At 39.8% G+C, this 25,772-nt stretch overlaps 1 protein-coding gene across 4 annotated transcripts in view; it reads right to left on the reverse strand.

Moving 5' to 3' along the window:
• Nucleotides 1–3,824: 3,824 nt before the first annotated feature.
• Nucleotides 3,825–25,772, reverse strand: part of LOC148038449 (uncharacterized) — a 45,813-nt gene continuing 23,865 nt past the window's right edge. Inside the window, exons 4-6 of one of the 4 annotated variants that reach the window (XR_015689594.1) lie at nucleotides 10,600–10,759; nucleotides 8,539–8,703; nucleotides 3,825–4,428 (exon numbers count right to left, since the gene is read on the reverse strand). Coding sequence is in view for 2 of the 4 variants with exons in the window: in XM_087672201.1 (XP_087528327.1) it covers nucleotides 8,593–8,703; nucleotides 10,600–10,759 (271 nt within the window). In the remaining 2 variants the exon portion in view is untranslated. Of the gene's footprint in view, nucleotides 4,429–5,294; nucleotides 8,704–10,426; nucleotides 10,493–10,599; nucleotides 10,760–25,772 lie in introns of those variants that run through there. The other 3 variants (XR_015689601.1, XM_087672216.1, XM_087672201.1) reach the window with 3 other exon arrangements.

Raw genomic sequence — 25,772 nt, forward strand, 5'->3', positions numbered from 1 at the left:
ATCAAATACAAAAATGGTAATATTCCCATTCTCTCACATGGGATTCGTCAATGCATTTTCTCCACCTATGTTCAATTCACAACTCACAAAATCAAGACAACATCCTAGGCATAGGGCAAAAGAATCTATATTTGAATAATTATTGACACAATGGGATGGTATAGAGTTTGGGATGCCTCTTGCACAATTTGCACAAATCACTAAGTTTAATTTCCAAAGATACTTTATTCTTCAAATTATCTATGCGCTCTAATGATTGCAAGCATTTAACTCTTAAAATTTGCACAACATTAAGCCTAACTTTGAGAGAGGCAATACCTACCTTTACTTGTCCGTGAGTGAGTGCACTCTTGATAGCTACATATATCCATCATGTGCCCGCTTTCCATAGCTAAAAGAAAAGAAATTCCATGTCATTTGTAATAATGTGCGATCAAAGCCTTGCAATAAAGTAGAACAAATGTTTTGTTCTTATGCCATTCCATCAGGCCAAAACCAAAGTTGTTACAATATATGCCCTTTACTTTCAGCTATGCATCAAATGACAAGTAGGAAGATCACTCAAATAAATTGTTCTGAATCTTATCATCTGATATGTAGAATGAGAATTCTTCTTCACCTCCCTAGTCATCATGCAAACGTATGAATTTTTAGTGAAAAGTTGAATGCCAATGTGTAGATTGAATTTTATTTTGCTCTTTGAAAGAGAGATTCTTAGTAAAGTCTACCATTGAGACCACTATATCTTTAAGGAAATCTCATTAGATAGTCCTTGAATCCCTCAACTTACCATTTCCATATAAAGCTTTGCTTCATGAATTTAGAAAGTGTTTGAAACAAGTTGACAAAGTTCTTACATGAAATTTTTATAACCATTATATCATTTTTTGTCTTATTTTTCCCATCCTCATCAATACATGTTTCTATAGCCTCCATGAATTTTGTAGTGGTGTAAGTTATTTGTTTTAGATATTTCATTATTACATATATTCAACTTCTTAATGCCACAATCATTGCACACACCAACCAAATACTCATACGGATGGTGGTTGTATCCTTCAAATAATGTCAATTTCGAAATATAGGTCACATTTTCATATTCACATTGGATACTACTGCAAGAGGTTAGCTTAGCAACTCCACAAACATGACAATCACATTTGCAAGATGGTGAGCAAAGTCTAAATTGGGGATGGTGCACGTGATTCATCGCATCCTTAAAAAGAACCATTCACAAATGAGATGCACATGTATATTGGCCCTTCTATTTATGCATAAAAAATGGTTTCAACCCTTCAAAGTATCATTTAGATAATTTAATGTCTAGTGTGCAACCATTGGAAAGAGTTGGAGTTGAGTTTGCCATATAAACATAATTACATATAAAAATCAACAATGTTACATATTTTAAAGCACTATTTAAACACTCTTAACAATACTTTCAAGCTATGATCCATTACTAACAAGGAGTAGAGAACTACATTGTCTACTTTGAAACATAACACTATTGCACTTACAATGTATTTGAGAACACTATTACACAATAATGAAGGCATGCAATATAGCTTAAAGCACTACAAATGTCCACTTTACACCATCGATCTCTACTTTTAATGCACTATGATATAGCTTTAGAGTAATAATTGTTTTCACTTTGAACTAAGTAGTTGTTCAATTATTAACCTTATACTATAACTTGTTACACTTAGAAGTATTATAAAGTATTTCTAGATTTAAAATAGCACCAACCGATGTTGCAAATCTCACGTGTCACATGTTTCTACTTAAAAGCACATGATTTTGCTTGGAAACAATTTAGAGCAATGGAATATAGCTCTAAATCTATTATTCCAAGTTCATAACAGTACCATGTACTGCACCAAAAGAGGGGCCTATTTATTTACATTTTAAAGCAAAGGATGTTACTCGAAAATACTTTGAAAGATGGGATATACTCTTATGCTCTACAAACTTCCACTATAAATTAATTAGGTTCTAGATTCTTACTCTAATACTATACAAAGGAGTATTATTGCCTTTGAAAATTTATGTTTTTGCTTTATACCACAAGATTCTATATATGTACTTAGGTTTAAAAGGCCTTGATACTACATCTTTGACAATTCCTTTGTATATGTGAGTATAGACATGCAAAGAGTGCATACATATACCTACCGATATGGCTAACAATTAGGTTCTCTTATCATTGGTTCATGCCCAAAATTACTAGAACCTTTATGGGCACACTCACCTTGCAAATCCCAAAAATCTTCCAAATCTTCTAATACACTATAACAAGATTGCTAGTGACAAAACAAAACAATGTCACAAAGTCCCCTGCTAGTTAGGAGCATCAACAAATATTTATCCTAATTCACCTAATTTTGTTCTTTTAAGAGTTCATGAAGAAGAAATAAAGCTTAAGATCATAAGCCTAGCATTGATCAATTCAAGGTACAACAAAGAACTTGAACTAAAGCATGATTAAACATTTTTTCATATAGATCTCAATCCACTTGCTAACCTAACATCCAATTTCCTTCACAATAAGGCACCTACAAACTTTCAATGTCTCAATGCTTCTTTTGGAAGCATGTACTTATAATTTAACATTGGTTCTACCTGAACAGTTTAATGTTGTAGGACGTTATTGAGTATTCAAGAGAATTAACAATACCATAATATTGATTTGACACTGCCAAAACTACTTTGGGTTGATCCTTCAAAATTTTAACCTCATATATTTCAAATTAGTTAAATAGATTACATCATTCATATAATAAACATGTCATTTTTCTAACCAATGAATCTATCAAACAAATTATTATTTGTTCACACATTCAAAACTGGTATTGCTTTTGATTTGTTATCCGCATCTAAAGTTGCGCCATCTAAGGGTCAAACTAATTATACATAATTTTTAACTAATATTTCTTATTTGATATAAGTAATGACAATTATGTATTCTTTGTTCTACCCATCAACCTCACTAATGTTATAATTTCATAAAGTTGCTCAAAATTTTGTGAATCATAAATGGATCATTACAAGTAAAGTTTTCAAAATGATAAGATTTTGGTACAAGACTAGTGCTAAGAAGACATGATCGTGTATATTTGTTAATATGACTAACTATTTAGGCTCTTCAATCAATTGAGGTGTTTCAACCCATACAACCATCGCTTATAAGCATAATTGTCCAAAGAAACAAAAATATACATCATGCACCAACTACATCTCATAAACGTGAAAATATAACTATTGCGATACACACAACCCTACTATACACCATCAAAATAAGTCAACATTATGTATTCTACGTTTCTCACCACCTCACATATCCCCTCCCCCACTACACACGTAGTCCTACCCCAACCTCCCAAAAATAAAAATACATACTTTTGCATCCAAGTACACCATATTTGCATCTTCTACTTCTCCTTTATGTAATACAAACATTTTTTCAATTTAGTATCTACAACATTAGGCTCTCCACATGATAATAAAACTAACAATAATAGGTATAAAATATACATGGTGCTATTATAATGCAATAAGTGGAGCAATCTTATATTTGAATAATTTGATGCTAACTTACCTCCATAAGTGGACATAATTATTGTCGAAACAATAATAATCTATAAGGCAAGCATAAGCAATTTATGAGCCAAGCAAATGCCTTCAAAACCAAGTTTTCTGTATATACATATCTTTCTATTTTGATCCTTGGTTGTATGATACAATAACTATGTGCAACCATACTTAGAAAAAATTAATTGATTCGTAATATCAAAACATGCTTTCAATAGATACATTGCAATTTAACTCATTTTATGCATACATAATCGAGATTCACAATAAGCATATCAAGAACATAGGACGATACCATGAATCACCTCTTTATGGTGAAAATTTAGGTGATCAACTTCCATTAGAAGGCCTTCAGAAACACATTCAACAACTTGGTCATTCTTGTCACCATACTTGATCAATGATTGCCTACTATGAGCTTCAATGTAAACGTATATTCCAACACTTGTCTTCAATGATCATGTAACCATTATCCACATATACTAACATGTCATCTTTGGGTCAAAAATGCTTTCTCACTTTAAGTAGGAAAATATGAATAGCTCTTTCAATATCAAAATGTACTAGATCAACCATGCCATCCTTAAGGTCTGATAATCAATCAAAACAATCCTAGGACCCTTCAAAACCTTTTGTAAAAAGTAGTCCTAGCTTTCATACTCTCAAATGCTAGGAGAAATAGTACATGCATTTTCAATAATCTCTCAAATTTCACAAGCTACTTCTTATTTTATCCTCATATAATGTTGATTCTTAGTGTACCTGTAATTATATTTATTGTATCATACAATATTAAAGAATGTAGATCCACTTTACTGAAATAGCTAATCTCGTAGCCTACAAAAATTTACAAAATACAAAAAATCGTCATCAAAGTTGGCATTATCAAGATATGAAATTTGAAAAGAGTACAGCAACTATGTTTTCCCTCTTTTACAAGCATCAAGTAAGCTATGGAACAGGGCAACAATATTTTGAAACAATATGCTTTGTCAAGCCTGAGAGATTGAAAATGAAATGACAATTAAGAAATTGGTAAAAAAACCCTACAAGCATTGTAAAAGAGCAATCAAGAAAGACAAAGGACAGTATAACCACCAATATTGCCTCAATATTGAAGAAAATCAATTGCACCAAAGTCATGTCCAAACATTGAGGGCGCCCACTCGAGGGAACACAAGGGATTGAAAAATCACAAAACACACTAATAAACTGTGAATTTGACTAGATAATTCCATTGTCCACCACAAAGAAGGGCAACAATCAAGGGAGAGCAAGCAAGGTAAAATTTCATCCTTAATGCTTCAAAGGAACAAATCTAGAATGAGGATGCATGCTCAAGACTCAAAACAATTGTACCAAAATTGTAGACACCTAAGTAAACTACTCAAGTCTAATTGATCTTTTCAAACTCTTAGGCACGCACATTGATCCCATGTGGCTTTCAAGCATCTCAAGGCTCTTTGCATGGCTGCCTTTTCCTTTCATGTAAGGTGCAAGTGAGAAGGCTATTAAATTGCCTTCATGTGGTGGCAAGGCAATTTCCTAGCAATAGAATTAGTATGCGATAAAAGGCAAAGCAATTAATTGGGAGTACATATTGAAGTATATTAAGGTTTTTCCTTCAAACCTAAATGAAGGCATACTATGGCTTCTCTTGTCCATGCCCCCTAGACTATTTTGAGAGGCCTTGTACTCGTATGATTTGGACTGCTAGCTCGAGCTAGGCTATCCTCCTCACGATCCCACATGGAGGTGAGACATGGGATCAACAGCTGAGAGTAGCGCACCATCTTGAGACATGGAGTAACCCATGCAAAAGTTGTGACCCACTCCCCCCACCCCTTGGGGAGGGCGCGTGGGTAACCCCCTAATAACCCATCTTTACTATTAGTTAAGGGGAGGTTGGGGCCGAGTGCCACATGGCAGTCCCCAACCTCCCCACAAAGAAATGCGGGGGTGGGTGCCACGCGTCCAGCACCCACCCTCGCCACGAAAATCGCGCCTGCCCCAGCGCGAAGCACCGGCGCGAGTCTAGGCGCGGAGCGCCTAGTTTACTCTACATGTGAGATTCAAACTCACGACCTCCTCATTGGCATACCAATTAGCACCTATCCAGTAAGCTATGGTTTCTTCCAATTTTACTTCTTTGAGTTTCTTCTCGGTGACATAGCTAGCTACTTCTCGCTTTTAGAACATCGCGGCCAAAGAATTTCATTGTCATGTTGATACCACCGCCAAGCCAAAACATAGCGACTATTAACGTGTGAATTTGATGGGTTCAGAGGAGTGAGCTGCATATGATACGCACTCCATGGCTATGGCCAGCGTTTTTTCTCTATTTTCTGCTGATGGTCCCCTCGGAGCAGGAATTTGAACGCTGGTTCTGTCAAACGTATGAAGCTACGGATACACCACATCAGTATAGATTTGTGGGCACAGGTTTTTTCTTCGCATTATTGGCTTCTGTGGAAAGTGGCTATGCTTTCTCATTGGCATCTTCTGTCGAAAGAGACTATGCTTTCTAATGGATGGGGATAAAGAGGCAATTTTTCTGAATATGGGCCTGACAAAGGATACGACAGGGTTGGGTGGGATTTTGCCTTAGGCGTCTTAATGAAGGCTGGCTTTGGCGATGGTTTCTGTAGAATGATCAATTCCTCTCTTGATAAAGCTGCAAGGTTTGGGAATTAGTATGCGATGAGAATCCCCAATCGTGAGTATCTTCCTTCCCAATTCTTTGCTGATGATAACTCTAATCTGCTCCTGAGAATATAGTATCAGTGGACTCCCTGCTTGCCTTATATTCAGAATTCTCTATTGTTTCTAGTTCTATAGTAAGTAAACAAAAACAGAGCTGATCTTTTTAAGCTGGAAGGAGCATCCCCAGTGGTTGCTCTAGTATGGATTTAAGTTGATACAGCCAGGGCAGGTTTTCCGCTACTTTGGGTGTCCTCTATGGGTCGGCAACTCTCAAACAGTACTTTCACTGGCTTTATCACAAAATCCTTGCAAAAATGGTTCAATTTTCGTTATGTTCTTGTGTGGCTGGTGACGGCTAAATCAGTGCTTTCTTCTTATATCATATGTTGGGGCTCAGGGCTGTGCCTCCCTTTTCGCAGTCTTGTTGGTGCAAGACTGAGTAGCTGATACGAACTTTTCTGTGGTCATTTGGTTTGAATGGACAGTGGCATGCCACTGCGTGGAGTCGGGTGACCTCTCCCAAAGAAGGTGGTCTGGGATTAGAAGCTCTACACTGCAGAGTGATGAGGCTTAACTATAATTGCCTAGTGAGGCTATTTCGCTACATTCGGTTGCAGGTGGCGCCGATCTTGGGCTAAAAGCTAAAACCTCTGGATCGGTGGTATAAATTATTCCTCGTCCCAGGTAACATGAAAATTTCCAGCATCCTTTATTGCGCATGGGTTGGTGCATAACTGCAAGGTGGGTATTATGGAAGCTGAGTGGAAAGGAAGACATGGTTCTAAAGGTGATCCTTCACTTGCTCTGTCAATTTTGGTCACTGTGAGTGCATTTCAGGGTGGTCAAATGCCTTTGTTGGAGTAGTCCAGTACATCACTGTCTTGCTGGGAGAAAGGCATTCGGAGGTGGTTTGACTCATGGGATGAGGTCAATCTCTGCTTAAAGCCTTGTAATGAGATTCTTAGCGAGTTTAATATTGGGTCTGAAGAAGAAGCTTGGATTCCACTCTTATTGGACAACTTGAAAGGTGATTGGCTGACTTCCTATGTGCTTAGCATGTATAATCCTCTTGCACATTGGAAGCATCGTGAAGGGAAGCCATTGATGAAGCTCAAACACAGAAGTGATTTCAATAAAGAGAGCTCCAATTGGATTCTGAAAGTCACAAATATTGGAGAAAGCTTTCTCCTTCAGATATGGTCCCAGAGGTTAAACTTGTTCTTATGGCACATTCTGATGAATAAGCTTCCTATCAAGGAAAAGTTGAGCAAATTCAAAGGCATCTCACCAGCTTGTTTGTTTTGTGGAAGAAGAGAGGGATCCTTAGCTCATCTTTTCCAGGAATGCGCTCAGGTGAAATCTCTTTGAAGTTAAAAGGAAAGCCTTAGAGAAGCCTAGCTTATTCATCTCCTTTCGAGTAAGAGAGGTCCTTTTGGGTGACCGTGGGAGGCTTAATGATGAAAAACTTAAAGCTTGAAATGTGATTAGAGCTGGAAAGCATACATGAAGCTGTTCTCTTGCAAAGCCTGAAGAGCTGTCCTACCTCTAAGACTGTACCTACGGTGCTGAAGAAAAAAAACGTAAGACTGTGTCCTTGACAGGCTTTTCTATGATCATCCCTCTGCGGATTTATGTGTCCTTTTAAAAAAGCATGGTGACTATCAAAAACTGCAAACAAGGGTAATGTTTAGCCTTGTTAAGAGGTTTTGTTTCCAACCTCGGACTAAGTGTGTCTATCTTCATGATGCCCAGTTATAGCTGCATCCAATCATTTTCCCATCAACCTTAGGTACCATTGATGATCATTATTTTGTTTATCTATCTCCTCAAATGCATGAGAACAAAACCGAACTCGCCTGCCAATGTATAACAATCAGCCTGGGACTTGGGTCTTCTCAGCCTGTTGAAATCCAACCAAAACTTCCTAGGAGCTTAGTCATGACAAAGCAGAGAACCATCAAAATGTGAAAACAATTAAATCACCAGATGGCAAGCCAACTGAACTTGCTGGGATTTTGAAAATTTTTTATGGACCAGTTTTGCTGCCGCAACACAAAATTATCAATCAGCTTCTATTTACTGACATATCCTTGTAACAAGATGCGTCTAAAAATGGTCACCTGCAACTCTCTCCAGGATAATTGATTGCCAAAACCATAGAAAATAATCAATGAACTTCTATTGACCGGCATCATAACTAGTAAGGAAAACTTTGATTTTCGGTAATTGTTTGCTAATGGTTACCTGCACTTCTCTCCAGAAGGATTGAAAGATCTGTGTGATGATCATTCAACTGCTTCAAGAAGTCATGGAACAAACTCTGTCTGCAATGGCTAAACATGCAGTAAGACCTGGAGACTCGATACCAAAAAGATTGACAAGCCCAGATATGCCATGAATTTGCGGACCCTGAAATGAAAAATGGAAAGTATTTAAGAAAATCAGGCACCTGTAAGAGAAAAAAAACTCATCATATATATCACCCCAAGTAAACATTTTCCCATCATAAAAATTTTCATGGTTAGAAAGACTAAAAAGCTTTAGGCACAGCAGCCCTTCTGTGTATCATGGTTTCACTTTGTTCATTGGAAGTTTCATGCTTCACACGCAACCCCACATGACCAAACTCTGGACACCATTATAGTCATATTAAGGACCATGACATGCCCTCTTTAAGGTACAGGTTTCGAGCGCAGCCTAACGTTAATGTGACTATGCAAAGCTCACTAGAAGAGACTGGGACCCTTCAATTTCTGGAATCTGCCCAGACTGTGGAGTTTGAGTCGGCTCATAGGTGGAGATGCCCTACAAGTCAATACTTTTAAGAACCCTTGAACCTATGAAACCAAGACAAATCCATCTGCTCTAGAAGTGCAAAATCTGCATTATTGTAACAACAGAAAGCTACCAGCCACTGTGCAAGCTACCCACAAGCAGTCCCCAGTCCACAACCCCAGGTCCTTTGACTTACTGTACAGCCTGACATCCATGAAAACAACATCATCCAAACACACGAGGGTCTGGCCCCCTCAAGCTCCTAGTGCCCCCCTCCAAACTGAAGGAATGCAAAAGTAGGTCATGAAACCTTAGGACATGCCATGCTTTATTGGCTTTCTCAATGGCCCGTATCTTGTCCTCTGCCATCTTATGGTAGATCTGATTAGCTGATCTTTTTTGGAAATCATCAGGTTTCACAAACATCCAATCCTGTCAAGGTGAAGAAGACAAAAAAGCAGGCAATGGAGTATACTACTGAAGCAGCTCTTGTAGGGATGACCAAATCTAGCTATAGCCTCTAGGCACCCCAAAGGTACTGGCAAATGCAATGAAAAGAATAAACACGGGGTTGCCCAAGGATGACAGCATCATGGATTGTCTGCAATCCCAATCAAGCCATCCAATTAAACTTATCTCCAATCTCCTTGCAAGCCTTTATCAAGCCAATCCAATAGCCTGGAACTGGCCGCCAGCATTTCTGCCTATAAGGAATTCGCTGCCTTTTGGAGGTCAGGAGGACACCAAACTCTGAAGCAGAGTATCTCCTGCTAGGAGCCAATCAAATGAGTAAGGAGAAAGGACCATGAAAGCTTAAGAAGCTGCATGGAATTCAGCACATGCCACCAATAAACACAGATAACCATGCAACCATGCAAGATACCAATCTCCTCAATGAAAAATTCTGCATGTCCCCTTTGACTACAGCCTGGACTGTCCTACATGACCCCTCAGCCGATCTGAGCTGAATTCATTCATTAGGGTTTTGATAATGTCATGCATCTCTCACACACCCCTTTTGAGATACTAGTGTCCTCCACAGGCTGGATCCACATATGGCATCTTTTGAACCTCATCCCCACGCTATCCCCATCTGCACAAGGCACAATCCCAACCTGCAACCACTAGTCACAATCTCCTTTCCCCTCCCCCTTCCAAGGGCTTCCCTCACATTCCCACACCTTCCATTCAACAAGCTTGATAGGCATGCTGCATTACACCCACCATCTGCATGCTTAACATGTGTATCCTCCATCACCTGCTATGTATCTGGTTGCTCATGTGTCAAATATTAAATGTTTCCTTATGAGGTGTGACATAAAATGAAGTAAGCTATCAGGAAAAGGACACTATGAACCTTGAGGTGATCTTTGATCATTACGAAGCAGAAATCTGATTGCTAGCTGTGCATACATGTAGGAATCTGCGCGCACACACTTAGTTCTCAGATCTGTAGCAGGTCAGAGGCCCCGAAACAAACATTCAAATGTATAGACCAATGCAGCCTCTAAAGATGCAATTCTCACAAACCTGTAGAAGGAAATCTGCAGCTGGATGACCAGGCCCAGAAATTTTTGGTCGTATACCAGCATAATCAGCTCTTAAAGCCCCATCTGGTAAAGAAGGATAGTATTTGTGAATTTCTGGATAAAACTTTTCAGCCCTCTTAGCATCAACTGTATAGTCAAACCTGTAAAAATCCCATTGCGTAGTCAGTCAGTAAGAGAAGGGCTGTTGCTAGCTCCAAGAGGGAGAAGTGATTGTTATAAACATCTCCACAATCTCATGCAGAAAAATGGGAGAGACTTAACTGATTGCTATAGCTATCACCAGCCAGCAACAAGGTGACTAAACATTTCAAGCAGGAAACTGCAAACAATATGCCACAATGGCCTTATTATTTCTTATTGCCAAAGCTATGAGAGTACTGTGCATTTCGCAGACTGAGGAATATAAATCTCACCAGCCAGTAAATAGGTGAATCACATTTTAAGAAAAATGGAAAGTTCTGAGCTGTAAACATCCCAAGGAGAAACTGCAAACCATACGCCACAATGTCCTTAAAGCTATGATGCAACTGCGAATTTCTCAAGGTGCTGATTGCACTATGGATACTGTGATAGCAACGCATTTACTAACATTTACAATTGATATTAAACATCACTACGAACAATGAGATCTTCAATGGGAGGGAAACCCTGAGTGCAGGTCAGATGGACCATAACACGTGTCAAAAATCTACCAATAGAAAGGCATTTGGTGAAGGCTATGTATAAGCAAAGGAGCTTGAGCATTTATCACCCATGGAGTCTCGCAAATATTCTTCGACAAATGCAACAGGTTGAAAAATGCAGCCTTCCATTCCCCAAGCAACTATTAAGCTAAAAAAGGTTTGATACACATTAAGCCTTCATTATCCCATTAAACAGCCCCAAAACTCAAGTGCACCCAGTGTGTTCTAGTGTCCCACAAGCAAACTCCCCCACTTTTGGATGGTTCCATCACTATAAATAGAGAGTATGCTAGGTCACTTGCATACCTTGCATCCTCAGTCTTCCCCCTTTGGTGCTTGCCATCTTCATCAGCTGGCTGCAATCCTCCATCTCCAGCTGCTGCCGTGGACATTCTACAACTCCCCTTCATCATGTGGTGGACTGCATTTGTTCTTAGCCTGTTGACACAATCAGTTTGCTGCTGTTGGAGCTAGCCATCTGTGGCCGGCCTGATCTGGTGGAGTTTTTGTGTTGTTGTATCTGCATTTTCTGCACCATCTCCTCCAGCAACTGCCGCCAGTCTGCCTTCATATTTGACAGCTCTTCTAGCCCCTCAACATCAACCCTAGCCTGTGTTTTTGCTGTTCCAGCTGATGCCTGACTACTGGTCACAAGGTTACCGACCCTTAGGCTGTCAGGTTAGATATCCTTTAGGTTGCATTAGGCCAGTATTTTTCTGGGCACTCTAGCTAGTTTTCTAGGCTAGTTCAGGCTACCATAGGCTTACTCGTACATTAGCCTCATCCTTTTTTTCCATTGTATCTACACTCACTGTGGTTCATTTTTTTCCCTTCAGCACAATACCAAAAGCATCTCAATATTCAGGTTCATGTATTTACATGTTGGGTTTTATATTTCAATTCAGGACTAACATTGTAGGTTTCTACTGGTCCTTAACTGGGCTGAAGGTTTCGTTTTTCAGCTATTGATTTGGTGAATATTGTCTCCATCACGTGAATATTGCCACCATCAGAATGGAGATGAAGATAGTATCTTCTCTTCCAAGATTGAGTTTGGGGGATCATTTTCCTTTACCATGGCAACCATCTTTCTTTTATTATTTATCATCATCTACTACATTAGTTTGTTTATTTTTCTATTACATGCACCAGTACCATGGTGGTTGTGCCTTAACATTCTTAGTTGGCACAAGAGCCATCTCATGAGGTCAAGTTTCATAGATGCCTATGGCAATTATTAAGCATTGAAGCCATCTCCAAAGATCGAGTAGGAACACGTCCTGAGTATCTAGGTGGCTGATTCTCCCCCTACTTTACCAGTTGGGTGTCAAGTCTTCCTTCTTCATCCACTAGGTCCATTTGCATGGTGGATTGCTTTCTTGGCGATTCACTACTAGCACTGGAGCCGTCTCCCAAGGTTGAGATTTGGGCTTGCCTACAACACTTGATCAACATAGGAGCTCTCTCCCAAGATCGAGGTATTGTTCCGAGTGTCCAACTGGCTGTTACTTCTTTGGCTCTTCCAGCTAAGGGGTGTTAAGTCTACCCTCATCATCAAATTACATCCTTCATTTTCGCTCTTGGTACCACACCAAGCTCAACATCAGGTCTCTCCTTCAACATTGAAATCCATGGTTGAGAGGGGGTCTCTATCCTTCCATTAGTATCTCCAAGTTTCAGAATTGTCTTCTTGTCTTCGACCTCAGCATCCCTTCCACGTTGTATCTACCCTTTCCATTACATGATTATCATCTTTGTAAAAGGGCACCTTGGGAAATTGAACAATTTCCACCGTAAGGGTTACTGTCCAAGTGAAACCTTGTTACATGAACATTCTTATTTACATTATGTAGTATTGCTCTATGCATCTCATTGAGTAGGACACTATCAACACCTTACTCACATTGGATCCCAAAAAGTCTCCACCTATGGTTCTATCACCTCCACATAACTCTACACATCATTTACTTTATCATTGACATCCTTGCCGATGACTTTGTCCATGCTCTCTGTTTTGTGATTTATGAGTCAACCATCCCTTTCTCCCATTGGGCATTGTTTCATCAAAAAAGTAAAAACATCCAAATTGATTAATACATCACCTTTGCAGGTCCTAATAGACCACTAGGCAACTGATGAGCACATTTTTCTGACACCTGGACCTCTTTGGGATGGCCCTTTAGACGCTTGAGAAGAGAGAACCGTTACCTTTAAAGTCTTGGTAGGTTCTTGGGCAGCTGGCATGCACCCATTGACTAATGCCCTAGCCACTTTGGGATAGGACCTCTCAAGGTAAGCTTTGCTTGGTAGTCCCTCCTAGTTCTGGTTTTGGGCCTGAGATGGGATGTTCAGCCAAAAAAGATGCATGACACATTAAACCTTCATTAGTTCATTAAACAACCCCAAAACTCAAATGCACTCGGTGTGTTTCAATGTCCCAACAAAGTCCCCCACTTTTGTTTGGATCCATCTCTATACATAGAGTGTGTACTAGGCCACTTGCATCCTTGGCATCCTTGGTCCTCCCTCTCAATGGCTGCCATCTTCTTCAACTAGCTGCTATCCTCCATCTCCAAATGTTACTATGGACATCCTACAAGTGCCCTTTATCATCCACTGGACTACGTTTGTTTCCAACCTATTGACACCATCAATTTGATACTACTAGAGCCGCTCATCTACTATTGGCTTGACCTAGTGGAGCTTTCATGTTGCACCTATGTTTTTGGCACCATCTCCTCCAGCAGCTACCATGCATTCTACCTTGGTGCCACCAACTCCTCTAGCCCCCTATCACGATCAACACCAATCAATGTTTTTTTTGTTCCAATTAATGCCTAACTACTAGTCATCATCTACAACAAGTTGTTTTGAGTTTGTTCTATCAAATCTTAATTTCTGTTATAAATTAAGATTTACATCACAAATTGACTGAAATCTCTTCCTCTAATGGCTCAAACTACTAGAAAATGCTGAGATAGCTAGGGGATGAGAGAGAATGCTGTGGAGACAGAAATTTCAGAATTTTATCGTGAGAAATGCTGAAAAGTTACTACTGCCCTATTTAAACAGCCATGGAAGCTATCATCTTTAGCTTAGGACCACCAGAAAGACTACTTCCCTCTCCTGTATGTTGTCATCTATACCAAAAAGACCTCGGGCTGATATCACCTGCTCCTCGAGAACTCCAAACTGCTGTCACATGCTGTAGGTTGCCCTTGGCACCAACTTATATCTCTAGGTCTTAGATCCTCACATGTGAAACAATTAACTTGCACCTCACATGTGCAAGTGACATTAGCACATTTGATTAGCTTTTTATCAAATGCTAAGCAAATTAATAAAATTTCACGTCCTCGTGATAGACCATCCCCTTGAAATCTCTACACCTGTCTTCAATTGCAGTGCATTGTACCAAAGGAAAAGCATATTGCACTGGAATCTCCATAAGGTATCACAATCACAACATTGACCACTATTGTCCTCAATTGCACTGCATAGTGCCAAAGGAAAAGCATATTGCACTGAAATCTCCGTAAGCATCACAATCACAACATTGACCACTATTGTCCAACCATGCCATATGCCCCAAACCTACTGAAATTTTCCATCCAGCATATACATAACATAAAACTGAAAATTAGTCCAGAACTGTTGCTAGAACCCCATTAGATGCATCCATAACTCATGTTTCTCAACTATTCTGACTTCAAAACCATAGTAAAGCATATTCTCAGCATAAACAATGGCTGAAACTGTGAACGGCATATACTAACATACTTCTGTCCATGGAACCACCTGCAAACCATTGAAATCTGAGCATAAACTGATCACTTGCTGATCTGAGAACTAATCACAAATTGCTGCAAATGTGACCCCAAAGTGATCACAAACTCATTGCAAAATCTGATTAGAAACTGATGCAAAACCAATCCCAAATAACCATAAATGGTTCTCAAACTGATAAAAAATTGAGCTGAAACTAATCAAAAAATTTGTCTCAAAACTGAGGCAAAAACTCTCACTACCCAAGTGAAACTCATAATCATTTGCATACATCTCACAATGACTAGTACATTGAGTAGTGAGCACATGGTAAACATACTATCAATACACTACCTTGGATACATGTTGAATGCCGAGATCCACTACATACAAGAGCTGTCCACAACTGGTGGAGTGAAAGTGCTACCTCCCCCTTGAGCATCGGGCAATGCTTTGAACCCTACTGTGTTGAACCTAATTGAGCCCAAACCAAAGTCAGCTCTAACTAAAAGGCATCTCGATAAAGCTACAACAACTGAGGATGGTCTGCCAAGTCATCCACTTTGCATCTATTGGTAAAACAATACTAAAGCTTCACCAAGAAGCATATGAAAACTTTACCACTACCTTTACTTGCCTCAAACCTTCACTGGGTTGTAGGCCGTTCTTCTCCTAAAGCATTGCAATGCTTTATACTTTCATGCTGCTGCAATTTCAACTTAACTGATATGCAACATTGCATCTAATTGACTAGCCCCTCGTGTGTATCTAACATACTAGGAGCACCAAATGAATTAAGAAACATTCTTATTTGCATACTGTGGACCATTGCAATGTGAGTGTGCATGGGAATTTGCATACTACCAATCATATCAAGATACATTTTTCCATATGTTGCATGCATTACTAGTTGCATTTTTCATCATAACCAACACTATACGAAGCATTTGCATGACCAGCATTAATACCATGAGTCCCAAACACACTCGGCTACATATATACATTGCCCAACTTGCCACTTTATACCCTAACATCATGCCATATGTATATTATGAGCCATACCCGAATACATTGGGCCTTGCACAACACGCATTGATTGTTGCATACCATAAGGAGTTGTACCATGCATCCCCATATATGGTCCTTGGCCCACCATAGCATGAAAACTAGTAACACCACCAAAGTATCTTGGCTGTCCCATAATTGCATGTATGCCTTGCTATCCAAAAAACATTGGATTGGCACTTCCAAGCTAGCCTTGCATATGTATCAATTGCCCCACTAGCATCATTTGCTTATACTCACTGCCCACATTTGAAACATCATGCTATTGTATCGGCTCTTCCTTCGATGCATCTTACTGTCCCGAAGCTGCCTTTTCTATCCTCCTTTAAGGGGTTCAAAAAGCGCATTAACTGAGGATCATTTGTCAATTGCATAAACATTTCACCTATTGTCCTCAAATCATCTTTAAACTCATCATCAAACTCCTCTTTCTCTTGCAAATCATTAGCTTCTAAAGGCCTAGAAGGATCCACATTTTGGTCTAAACCAACATTTTCAGCTTGTTGTCCATGTTGTGTTCCTTGTCCAAGATCTAGCATTGCATTTTTCCCAACACTTTCTAAATTTTCAGATCAAGAGGCATTATCCTTGCTTTATCCCATCTCACTACTTGAAGACATTCTTGTAATAATGCTCAGCTGAATACGATTTCAGCACTAAAGCAAAGCTTCTAACCTTCAATTAAGTGCCTTGGGACAACCAAGTCAAGGGAATTGATGGTATCCCAGTGATGGAACCATGAAACCAGCCTTCCTCCTCGGATAAGGTGGTAAATAACTTGAGTAAGCACTAATTACAACAAGCATAAAATTTACATAAACTGAAAATGCACACTTTACCACATTAATCTTAGACAATGAACAACTTGTTGGCCCCAAAACTGGCGCCCCTTGCAGTATTTCTTTAACTTTTATTGCAAATCGATGGAATACAACCGAGATCCTCTAACCTCCTCCACTAATCCAAGTGCCTCTTGCTATCAAATCTGACCAACAAGCCTCCAAACCAATTTACCCCTTGGTTTGCTTTGGGATTGGCCTTCACCCTACTTCTTGAAAGACGATTTCAACCCCAAATCTAATATTAGTTGGCTGGCCTCTTGAATCTCCCTGAAATTCCTCAATTTCAACTACTGGAATTCAAGTCCTAGGCCCTCAATTCTAAGCATGTATCCTGAGGTGGCTGTCAAACCCTAATTTTTGCCGTAAATTAGGGTTTACAATAGAGATTAATTGAAATCTCTTCCTTAGATGGCTCAAATTGCTAGAAAATGCTGAGATAACCTGAGAGATAACTAGGGGATGAGATAAAGAATCTTGTAGAGAGAAATTTCAAAGTTTCATTGTGAGAAACGTTGAAAAGCTACTACTCCCTCTGCTCTTGAGCATTGTGTGCATTTACTTATTTACATTCAATATTCATTCATTCATCATCACATTCTACTCTCTTGCATTTTTTGCATTCTATGTTTTTGTCTAAGTTATTCTATTCTAGTCGTGTTCATACATTTTATATTTTCTCAATGCAAACCCTAGCATATCTCCATACCAACCATTGGGTAATGTAATCCATGGTAGTGCCAGCATGGGCGTGTGTATGTGCAATACAAAATCTTAGATTAAGCTTATAATTTCTTTTACAATTTGAATATTGAATATAACTCCTCAAAAGATGCAAGGGTGAGGATCAACCAATGCATGATGGGAGGTAGGCTTCCTTGTCAAGAGCAAAACGGCTCGAATCACCAAATAAGACCCCTAAATAACCACTTAACAGAGAAGGAGATAAGGGTGCAAAGATAGACAGAAATTTTACCAAGAGCCACCTTTGAAAGAGTGTGTAATAGCTCACTTAAGCAATTTGCTGAAGCTAGAGATGTCGAACTACATTGGTAGAAGAGCATTCCATTTTACAAGTATCAACGTTCGCAATTGCAGACAACATTAAAGCAAGAATGTCAAATTGAGTAACACAAACATTGATGAGAATCAAATGCCTTGAAAAACCTCAACCTTCATCCACAAGGTTTGTGCATAGAGGTTTAGTCAAGGTCTAAGATCAAGCGAAAAAGTGTAGTCGATGGACAACAAGTGATTATTCCCATACTATCCATTGTTGGTACAAAACTAAAATAGATGCTAACCCATTATTTGAAAGGAAATCATATTAATGCTAGGCTCTTCAATCTAGGTGCTATTGAGCTAAAAACGCATTACAAACTAATTAGCTCTTTAAAACAGTCCCAAAACATGTAAATTACCAAAGTTTCATTAAACAGGGCATGGTCCTAGAGAGTTTCTATATCCCATGAGCAAAACCCTAATTTGAGAGGATCCTTCTACACCTATAAATAGACAGGCTGCCCACCATTTAGCCCATCCTTGTTTTATAGGTCACAACAATCCTCGCCCTCTATGTTGTTATTAGCGCCCTATTTTCCACCTGCAACCCACCACCATCTACTATCTAGCCATCATCAATTGCAGCCCCTCCACCTAGCACATGTCCACTACTCCTGACAACAATTTCCAACTGGTGACAACTTCATTTACTACCCCAGACATCTGCATTTATTACTCCAGCTCGCTGCCCTCCAGATTAGCCTCATTGCCCACATCAACCAACTTGCATTTTGTGCAGTTGTCATGAGGACATGCATTTTTGCAAGTCTCAATTAACATATGGATTTATTTTTAATCACATGTTTAAATAAATGTTGCACATGTGAGGCACAATTTACGTTAGTATAAATTAATGAGCCCAGAGCCCGAGAGAACCAATGGATATCAATGGCAAAAGTTGCAATTAGTTATGCCTCACATATACTAAATGGTATCTAGTGCTAGTTATTGACCTTAGTCATTTATTTAGCCATAAGCATCAATCGGTGACACTAGAGACATGGCATTTAATGGTACTTAATGTCGATCTAATGGTCAAAAATGGCACGGGGGCACTCCAAAGATGAAGTAACCTAGCCATTTTAATTACTAGCTAGTCAAACTACTTATTTGGGCACGAAAATAATTATTATTAATTTTAAAAAGATAGACTGAAATTTAATATAATAATGTGGATAATACTCAAAATTCATTTGGAAGGTTGCCACTTGTTAAATTTTCCAAAGGGAGACTAGAAAAAACGTGGGAAAGGCTAGGAGAGCAAAAACGAAGGCTTCAAAGCCAGAGAGAATCATTCATTCTTGCTAGAAACAAGTCATGAGGAGTTGGAGCAGCCATCGTGAGCTGAGTTTCAGCCATTACCAGCATGCATTTGCAGATATGAAGCAGCCAACACATGCTTGAGATCCTAGGCATTTGGACTACCAAGCTGAGGGCATCAGCAAATTTTGAGTCTCCAGGTGCAAGCGACAACATTTATTGCTGTTGGAACAAGGCAACACCTATATTTGCCTGATTTTTCAATCATTTCTCACAACAAAACTCTGAATTTTCTCTCTCCTCGGTATTCTCTCTCATTCGCCAACCATTTCACAACCTTGCTTCAAAGATCTCAACATTTGGATCCTTGGAAGCTGAGGAATTTCAATTTTCTCTAATATAAACCCTAATATACAACAGAAATTAGGGCTTAGTACGCAGTGCCTTGGGAAACATGCCAATCATTGAAGACTCCAAGACTTGGATTATTCAAGCTGAAGGTGATTTTCAGCTGAAATCAAGTGGAGGGCCATCCAGCCATCAAATTTGGGGCATTTTCACTCTTTTCGAAGTGGGTGCAGGCCAATTGATTGCCTTAATCAAGGGGCAAATCAAATTGAAGAATTGTTGGCCACTTTGGATAGCAAGGAGAGTTTGGGGGGCCCAAAGTGGGTCATATATACATGTATATACACCCCCACGGACTGTTGGAGCACAAGGATTTGGTGTTGGTCATGCAAGTGCATCTAATAGTACTGGTTCTCATGTAAATACAACAAATGCATCCTCTTTGCAACAGCCTATTTATGATAAATAAATGCTTTATTTGTGAGCAAAAAGGGCACATGGCAAGGAGCTGTCCTAATAGGCAACAAGCTGAGAAAGATGACAATAGGGGAAAGAAAGACAAAACCACTGTCAGTTAAGTGTCTGACATAGTGGTAGATCAACCCAATGATGATGATATCGAGCTTTGTAGGACATGGAGCAAAATTAGAGATCAGCATGCATTGATTTTTCTTGATCCAAGGGCATGATCAAATTTCATCTTTTGATATGGCAACCTGTTTTGGCATCAAAGAGGATGAGACCGGGCCCATGGGTGAGATTGGTATGGCATGCAAGGGACATGCAAAGCTGGTCACTCCTACCATTGGAAAACTTCATTTGCACATTCAAAGTTATGTGGATAGTGAAGAGTTATTTATTGCTCCTTTGGGAGGATGTGATGTCTTGCTTGGTATGCCTCGGTGCCATCGTGTGCATACAATGATTGATGAATGTGGCCCTCTTTCATAGAGGCAAAGTTCATACTTTGGATGTATAGTTGAAAGGGGAATATATCCATGTTGTATCTACTTCACCTATTTCCAAAGTAATGAAAAATCATATTTCACCTTACTTGGTTTTCATTAAGGATAAGAGTGATAATAAAAATATTAAGAATGTGACTCGTTTGGATAAAGATCACATGTCATTTTTGCAAATGTATGCTGATTGCTTTTCTCGGTCAGTTCCAAGACACCCGCCACCTAAAGGCCTAAGGATCATGGCATAATTTGATCCTCACAATAGCCCTCCTAATAAGCCACCTTACAAAAGTCAATACAACCCAACAAGAAGAGATAATAAGTCAGGTTAATGAGCTGTTAGAGAAGGGCTGATTCAGCCCAATTCATCTCCATTTTATTCTCCGATGCTTCTAGTGCAAAAGAAGGATGGGTCATGGCGCATGTACATTGACTATTGTGCTTTGAACAAAATCACGATAAACAACAAATTTCCAACCTTTAGGATCGATGATATCTTGGACAAATTGCAAGGGGCACTAATTTTCAACCGCATAAACTTGAAAAGTGGTTACCATAGATTCAGATTAGGCCTGAGGATATATCCAAGACAACCTTCCGAACATCTTTTAGTTTGTATGAGTTTATTGTCATGCCATTTGGGCTTACAAATGCTCCTGCCACATTCAATAGAATGATTGATCACATATTTCCATGGCATATGGAATTTGTGGGCACTTTCTTTGATGACATAATTGTCTTTTCGAAGAATGAGACCAAGCATTGCAAGCATTTGGCAATGAGATGTGGAGGCACCAATCGTTGATTAGTGACAAGAAAAGAGAATTCTTTCTGCTTGAGATTCACTTTTTGGGCCACATTGTATTATCAATTAATGGCATTTGTATGGATCCTACTAAGGTTGAGGCAATGCGTTCATGGCCACAACTTCGAAATGTTCATGAGATCCATAGTTTTTTGGATCTTTATTGATACTATAGGAACTATGTACAAAACATCGCTGAAATTGCTTCTCCATTGCATACTTTGCAAAAGAAGAATATACCATTCAGACGAATAGCTGTGGGGATTCACCATTTAATGAACTAAAGGATAAAATAACTTCTAATCCTGTGCTTGTATTACCTAATCTCAAGAAATCATTTGTTGTGTAGTGTGATGCATGTGAGAAAGGCATTGGGACTATTTTAATGCAAGATGGCCATGTAATTGCTTATGAGAGTCGTGTTCTCCATGGCGCAAAGAGGAATTTGCAAGTCTATGAGAAAGAGCTCTTGGCTGTAATTGGTGCACTTTCCACACGGAAACAATCTTTTAGGGGCTCATTTCACGGTGTAGATAAACCATCAAACTTTGCCCTACTCAGAAGAAGTTATCTGAGAAGCATATGCGGAGGGTAAACTTCTGGTCTATGTTTCACTTTTAGATTGTACACAGATGGCAAAAAGAATGTAGTGACTGATGCACTATCTCATAAGCCTCAATTATCAACTATCAACATGTACATGTGACAAAGGCTCGACCTCCCACACACACACTTTTAGGTTATCCTTCTGGGACTACATCCAAAACATACTTGAGTGTGGATCATTTGGTACCACAGTTTGCCTCCATGGCTTTACCTAGTGGACCATCCAGTCATTATGTTGTGCCCCAGCTGACATTTGGATAGGGCTATCGTGTCCTAGTGCCTCCACCTCCACCTATGGTATCATATCAACCTATGTCTATTTTGGTACCTCCACATCAATTGACACTCATTGGATATCAACAGCCTATTTCCGCCTATCCACCCTTGTCCCCTCCTCCTCCTTGTCCACCACTACCACCACCATCTTATCCTCCACCCTACCCTACCTATCCACCTTCACAGACACCTCATGGTTCTAGTCTCTCATCCGCCAAGTACGCTTCTAATGACAAGACTTGTTTCAACGGGTCAAACTACACCACTTGGTCAAACTTCATGAGGCATGTCTTAGACTCTCAGAATCTATGGGATTTAGTGCAGAAGCTAAATCCCAACCTGATCTCGCAATTGTTCCATAAGAGGTTGTATGCTCATGGAAGGCTCCTAACGCCTTCCCTATTGCCGAACTTTAAAAGGCTTATTGCCTGATTTTCACTCTCAGCTTAAGCATTTCGACTTAGTATCCAAGCATTGGGCACACTTAACTGACTGCTATGCGGCTCGCGATAGGACCCCTCACATCAATTTGGATCATTTCCATTTTGTGCAATAGGGGATTTCACAGTCTCAGATGCTACATTTTATGAGTTTAAGTGGCAGCTACTGCACTGCACATAGTTGTTCAATCGATTTCATAACACATCCCTCATAGAGGGGGCTCTCATTGCATCTTCTCAGAAGGTGCAGTAGGGCAAGGACAAACAAAATTCAAATCATAATCAAAATCAAAACAAGACTAGTGAATCCCAAGGAACCACACAATCCACTCTCAAACCTAGAAGGTACAATGTACTTAAGAAGAATAAGGTATTGTAAACATTGTCAAAAGGCTAGCCATTATGACGACGAGTGTCGATCTAAGGCAAGAGACACACAACCAAAATCTAAGAATCTGACCCCCACACCCCAATCGGGTAACCCCCAGCAAGGGAAGCACGATAGTAGCAATCCCTTGCAAGAGTAGTGGCAAGGCTAGACCCTCACTGCCACCAGTTAGTCATCATAGTTGGCAAACTACTCAACTCGAAAGAGTTTAGCTGACTAGTCTACAAAGGCCCACATCGTCTCCTTAGAGACATCAGATGCGAGTCTCATTGACATCTATGAGACACCTGTTTGGCTTGTAGACTGTGGAGCTACCCATCACATGACCCCTATGAGGACATTTTCATTTCTCGAGCCCTTGCAGCCGGGACAGTCCGCATAGCAAACAACTCCTCGATCAAGATTCAATCCCAAGGTCATGTCAATTTTCCCAGTGACTAGGATTTGGCTCTAGCTTCACTGGATGATGTCTATCATGTTCCCAACTTGGGGTAAACTTGTTGTCCATTCAACAGCTTTGCTAATTGGGACGAGCACTTTTCTTCACAACAACCAAAGTCGAGGTCCTTGACTCTCAAACTCATTTAGTGATTGCTCATGGCAAGGCTCAACTTAATGGTCATTACCACATGACCCTTTTTCTTACCGAGCTAACTATCAATGATTCGAAGTTCCATCGCTTCCAAGTCTTGGCCACCGCACAGGACCCACAGACTCTAAGCATCTTTGGCATTTTTGCTTAGAATATCTTGGCTATGACTCTCTTTATGAGCTCTCATGCCAGGGGAAGGTTGAGGGGCTTCCACACCTAAAACTATCTCAAGAGGTCTGTAAAGTATGTCAACTAGATAAGCAGCATCATACACCTTTCCCTCAACAAACTACCACACATGCCGAGGAACCCCTTAGGCTCATTCATGTAAATCTTTGAGGTCCCACATCCACTGCCACCTTGAATGGCGCGTTATATTTCTTTTTAGTAGTACATGATTTCTCTAGGTACGTGTGGATATACTTTCTTAAGCACAAGTTAAATGCCTTCACTTATTTCACTGCTTCGATGATACTCATTCATAGCTAGACTAGTCGTCATGTGAATACTATAAGTAGTGATTCTGGTGGCGAGTTCATCTCTCACAGGTTTTCTAAGTTTCTACAAGAGTAAGACATTGCACGCCAGCTCACCTCTACCAACTCCCTCACACATAATGGAGTCATAGAGTATAGGAACCAGACGGTCATGAATATGGCATACTCTATGTTGTTTGCAATAGAGCTCCTTGAGCGCCTTTGGGTTAAAGGCTAACACTTTGATGTACATCCTTAACAAATGTCCAATTGCAAGTCCCAAAAAAGACTCCGTACGAGACACTTTTTTGCTCTCGACCTATTGTTTCTCACTTCAGAATCTTCGGTAGTCATACTTATATGCACACTCCGAATGGGAAGATAGGAAAGCTCACCCCTCTAGCTAATCTTTTCATCTTTGTGGACTATTCTTTCCAAGAGAAAGCCTGCCGTTTGTTCGATCCTTGGACGAGAGGAGCATAGTATAGTCTTCTGCGCCAAACTCAGTCTCCTCACCTCCACTTACGTCATATGAGATCATGCCTTTTGGGCTAGGTCTATTGCCCGCTCCTAACCTTTCTACAACCAAGTCAGCTCCCAAGTCCCCCTCCACCAAACTTCTTACCTCGTTGATACCAATAGACCATGTGGGATTCGGGGATCGTTCCATCAAATACCTTTCCGAAGGACCCTAGAACAATTGGCAAGAGGCTCTCCAAGACCCTTTGTGGCATGAGCCCATGGAAAAGGAACTTGATAGTATCAATCAAAATGAGACTTGGACATTGGTGGATCGTCCTCATCAGTCATTAGAACAAAGTGGATTTATAGAACCAAGCTAAACGCTTACAATACTTTAGATAAATACAAGGCTCACTTTGTAGTGCAAGATTTCAAACAAAAGCACAAATTTTACTATGAAGAAACCTTTGCACCTACCACTCAGTTAATATCATTTAGTATGTTGATTGCACTTGCCGCTCACCACAATTGGCCGATCTAATAGATGGATATCAAAAGTGCCTTTAGAAACAGTTATTTGAAGGAGAAAGTCTATGTGGAGTCACCTCTCGTTCATCGATCGGAATGACAAGGTGTTTCACTTGCGGAAAGCTCTTTATGGTCTGAAGCAAGCGCCAAGGTCTTGGTAGCATGGGATGGACAAGTTCTTACAAACTCATGAATATCATTCTACCCCCTACGATCGAAATCTATATGTGCACACCACTAGCACAGAGGTCAGCCCTATTGCTATATCATGTTATACATTGATTATATATTCCTCACTAGCTCAAATCTACAGCCATTCCATAAATCAAAGTAAAACTTTGTGCTACATTCAAGATGACCAACTTAAGTTTGTTGTTTCATTTCTTAGGGATGGAGATTGTTCAATCCGAGTGAAGTATCTTTCTGTCACAGTAAAAAGTACCCCCTATAGTTGGTGAAACAATATTGCACTCAGCTAGTGGCCATGCCTCTTGATCCCACTTTCCATCAACATAAGGATACCTCAAGTCAGCCTTTTAATACTCATAACTATTATTCTGTTATAGGGAAATTACTTTCATTGATTCATACTAGGC

The sequence above is a fragment of the Lygodium microphyllum genome, chromosome 3 (genome assembly GCF_053477565.2).
Source record: "Lygodium microphyllum isolate KBCC chromosome 3, Lygodium_microphyllum_v1.1.10, whole genome shotgun sequence".
Taxonomy (NCBI): domain Eukaryota; kingdom Viridiplantae; phylum Streptophyta; class Polypodiopsida; order Schizaeales; family Lygodiaceae; genus Lygodium; species Lygodium microphyllum.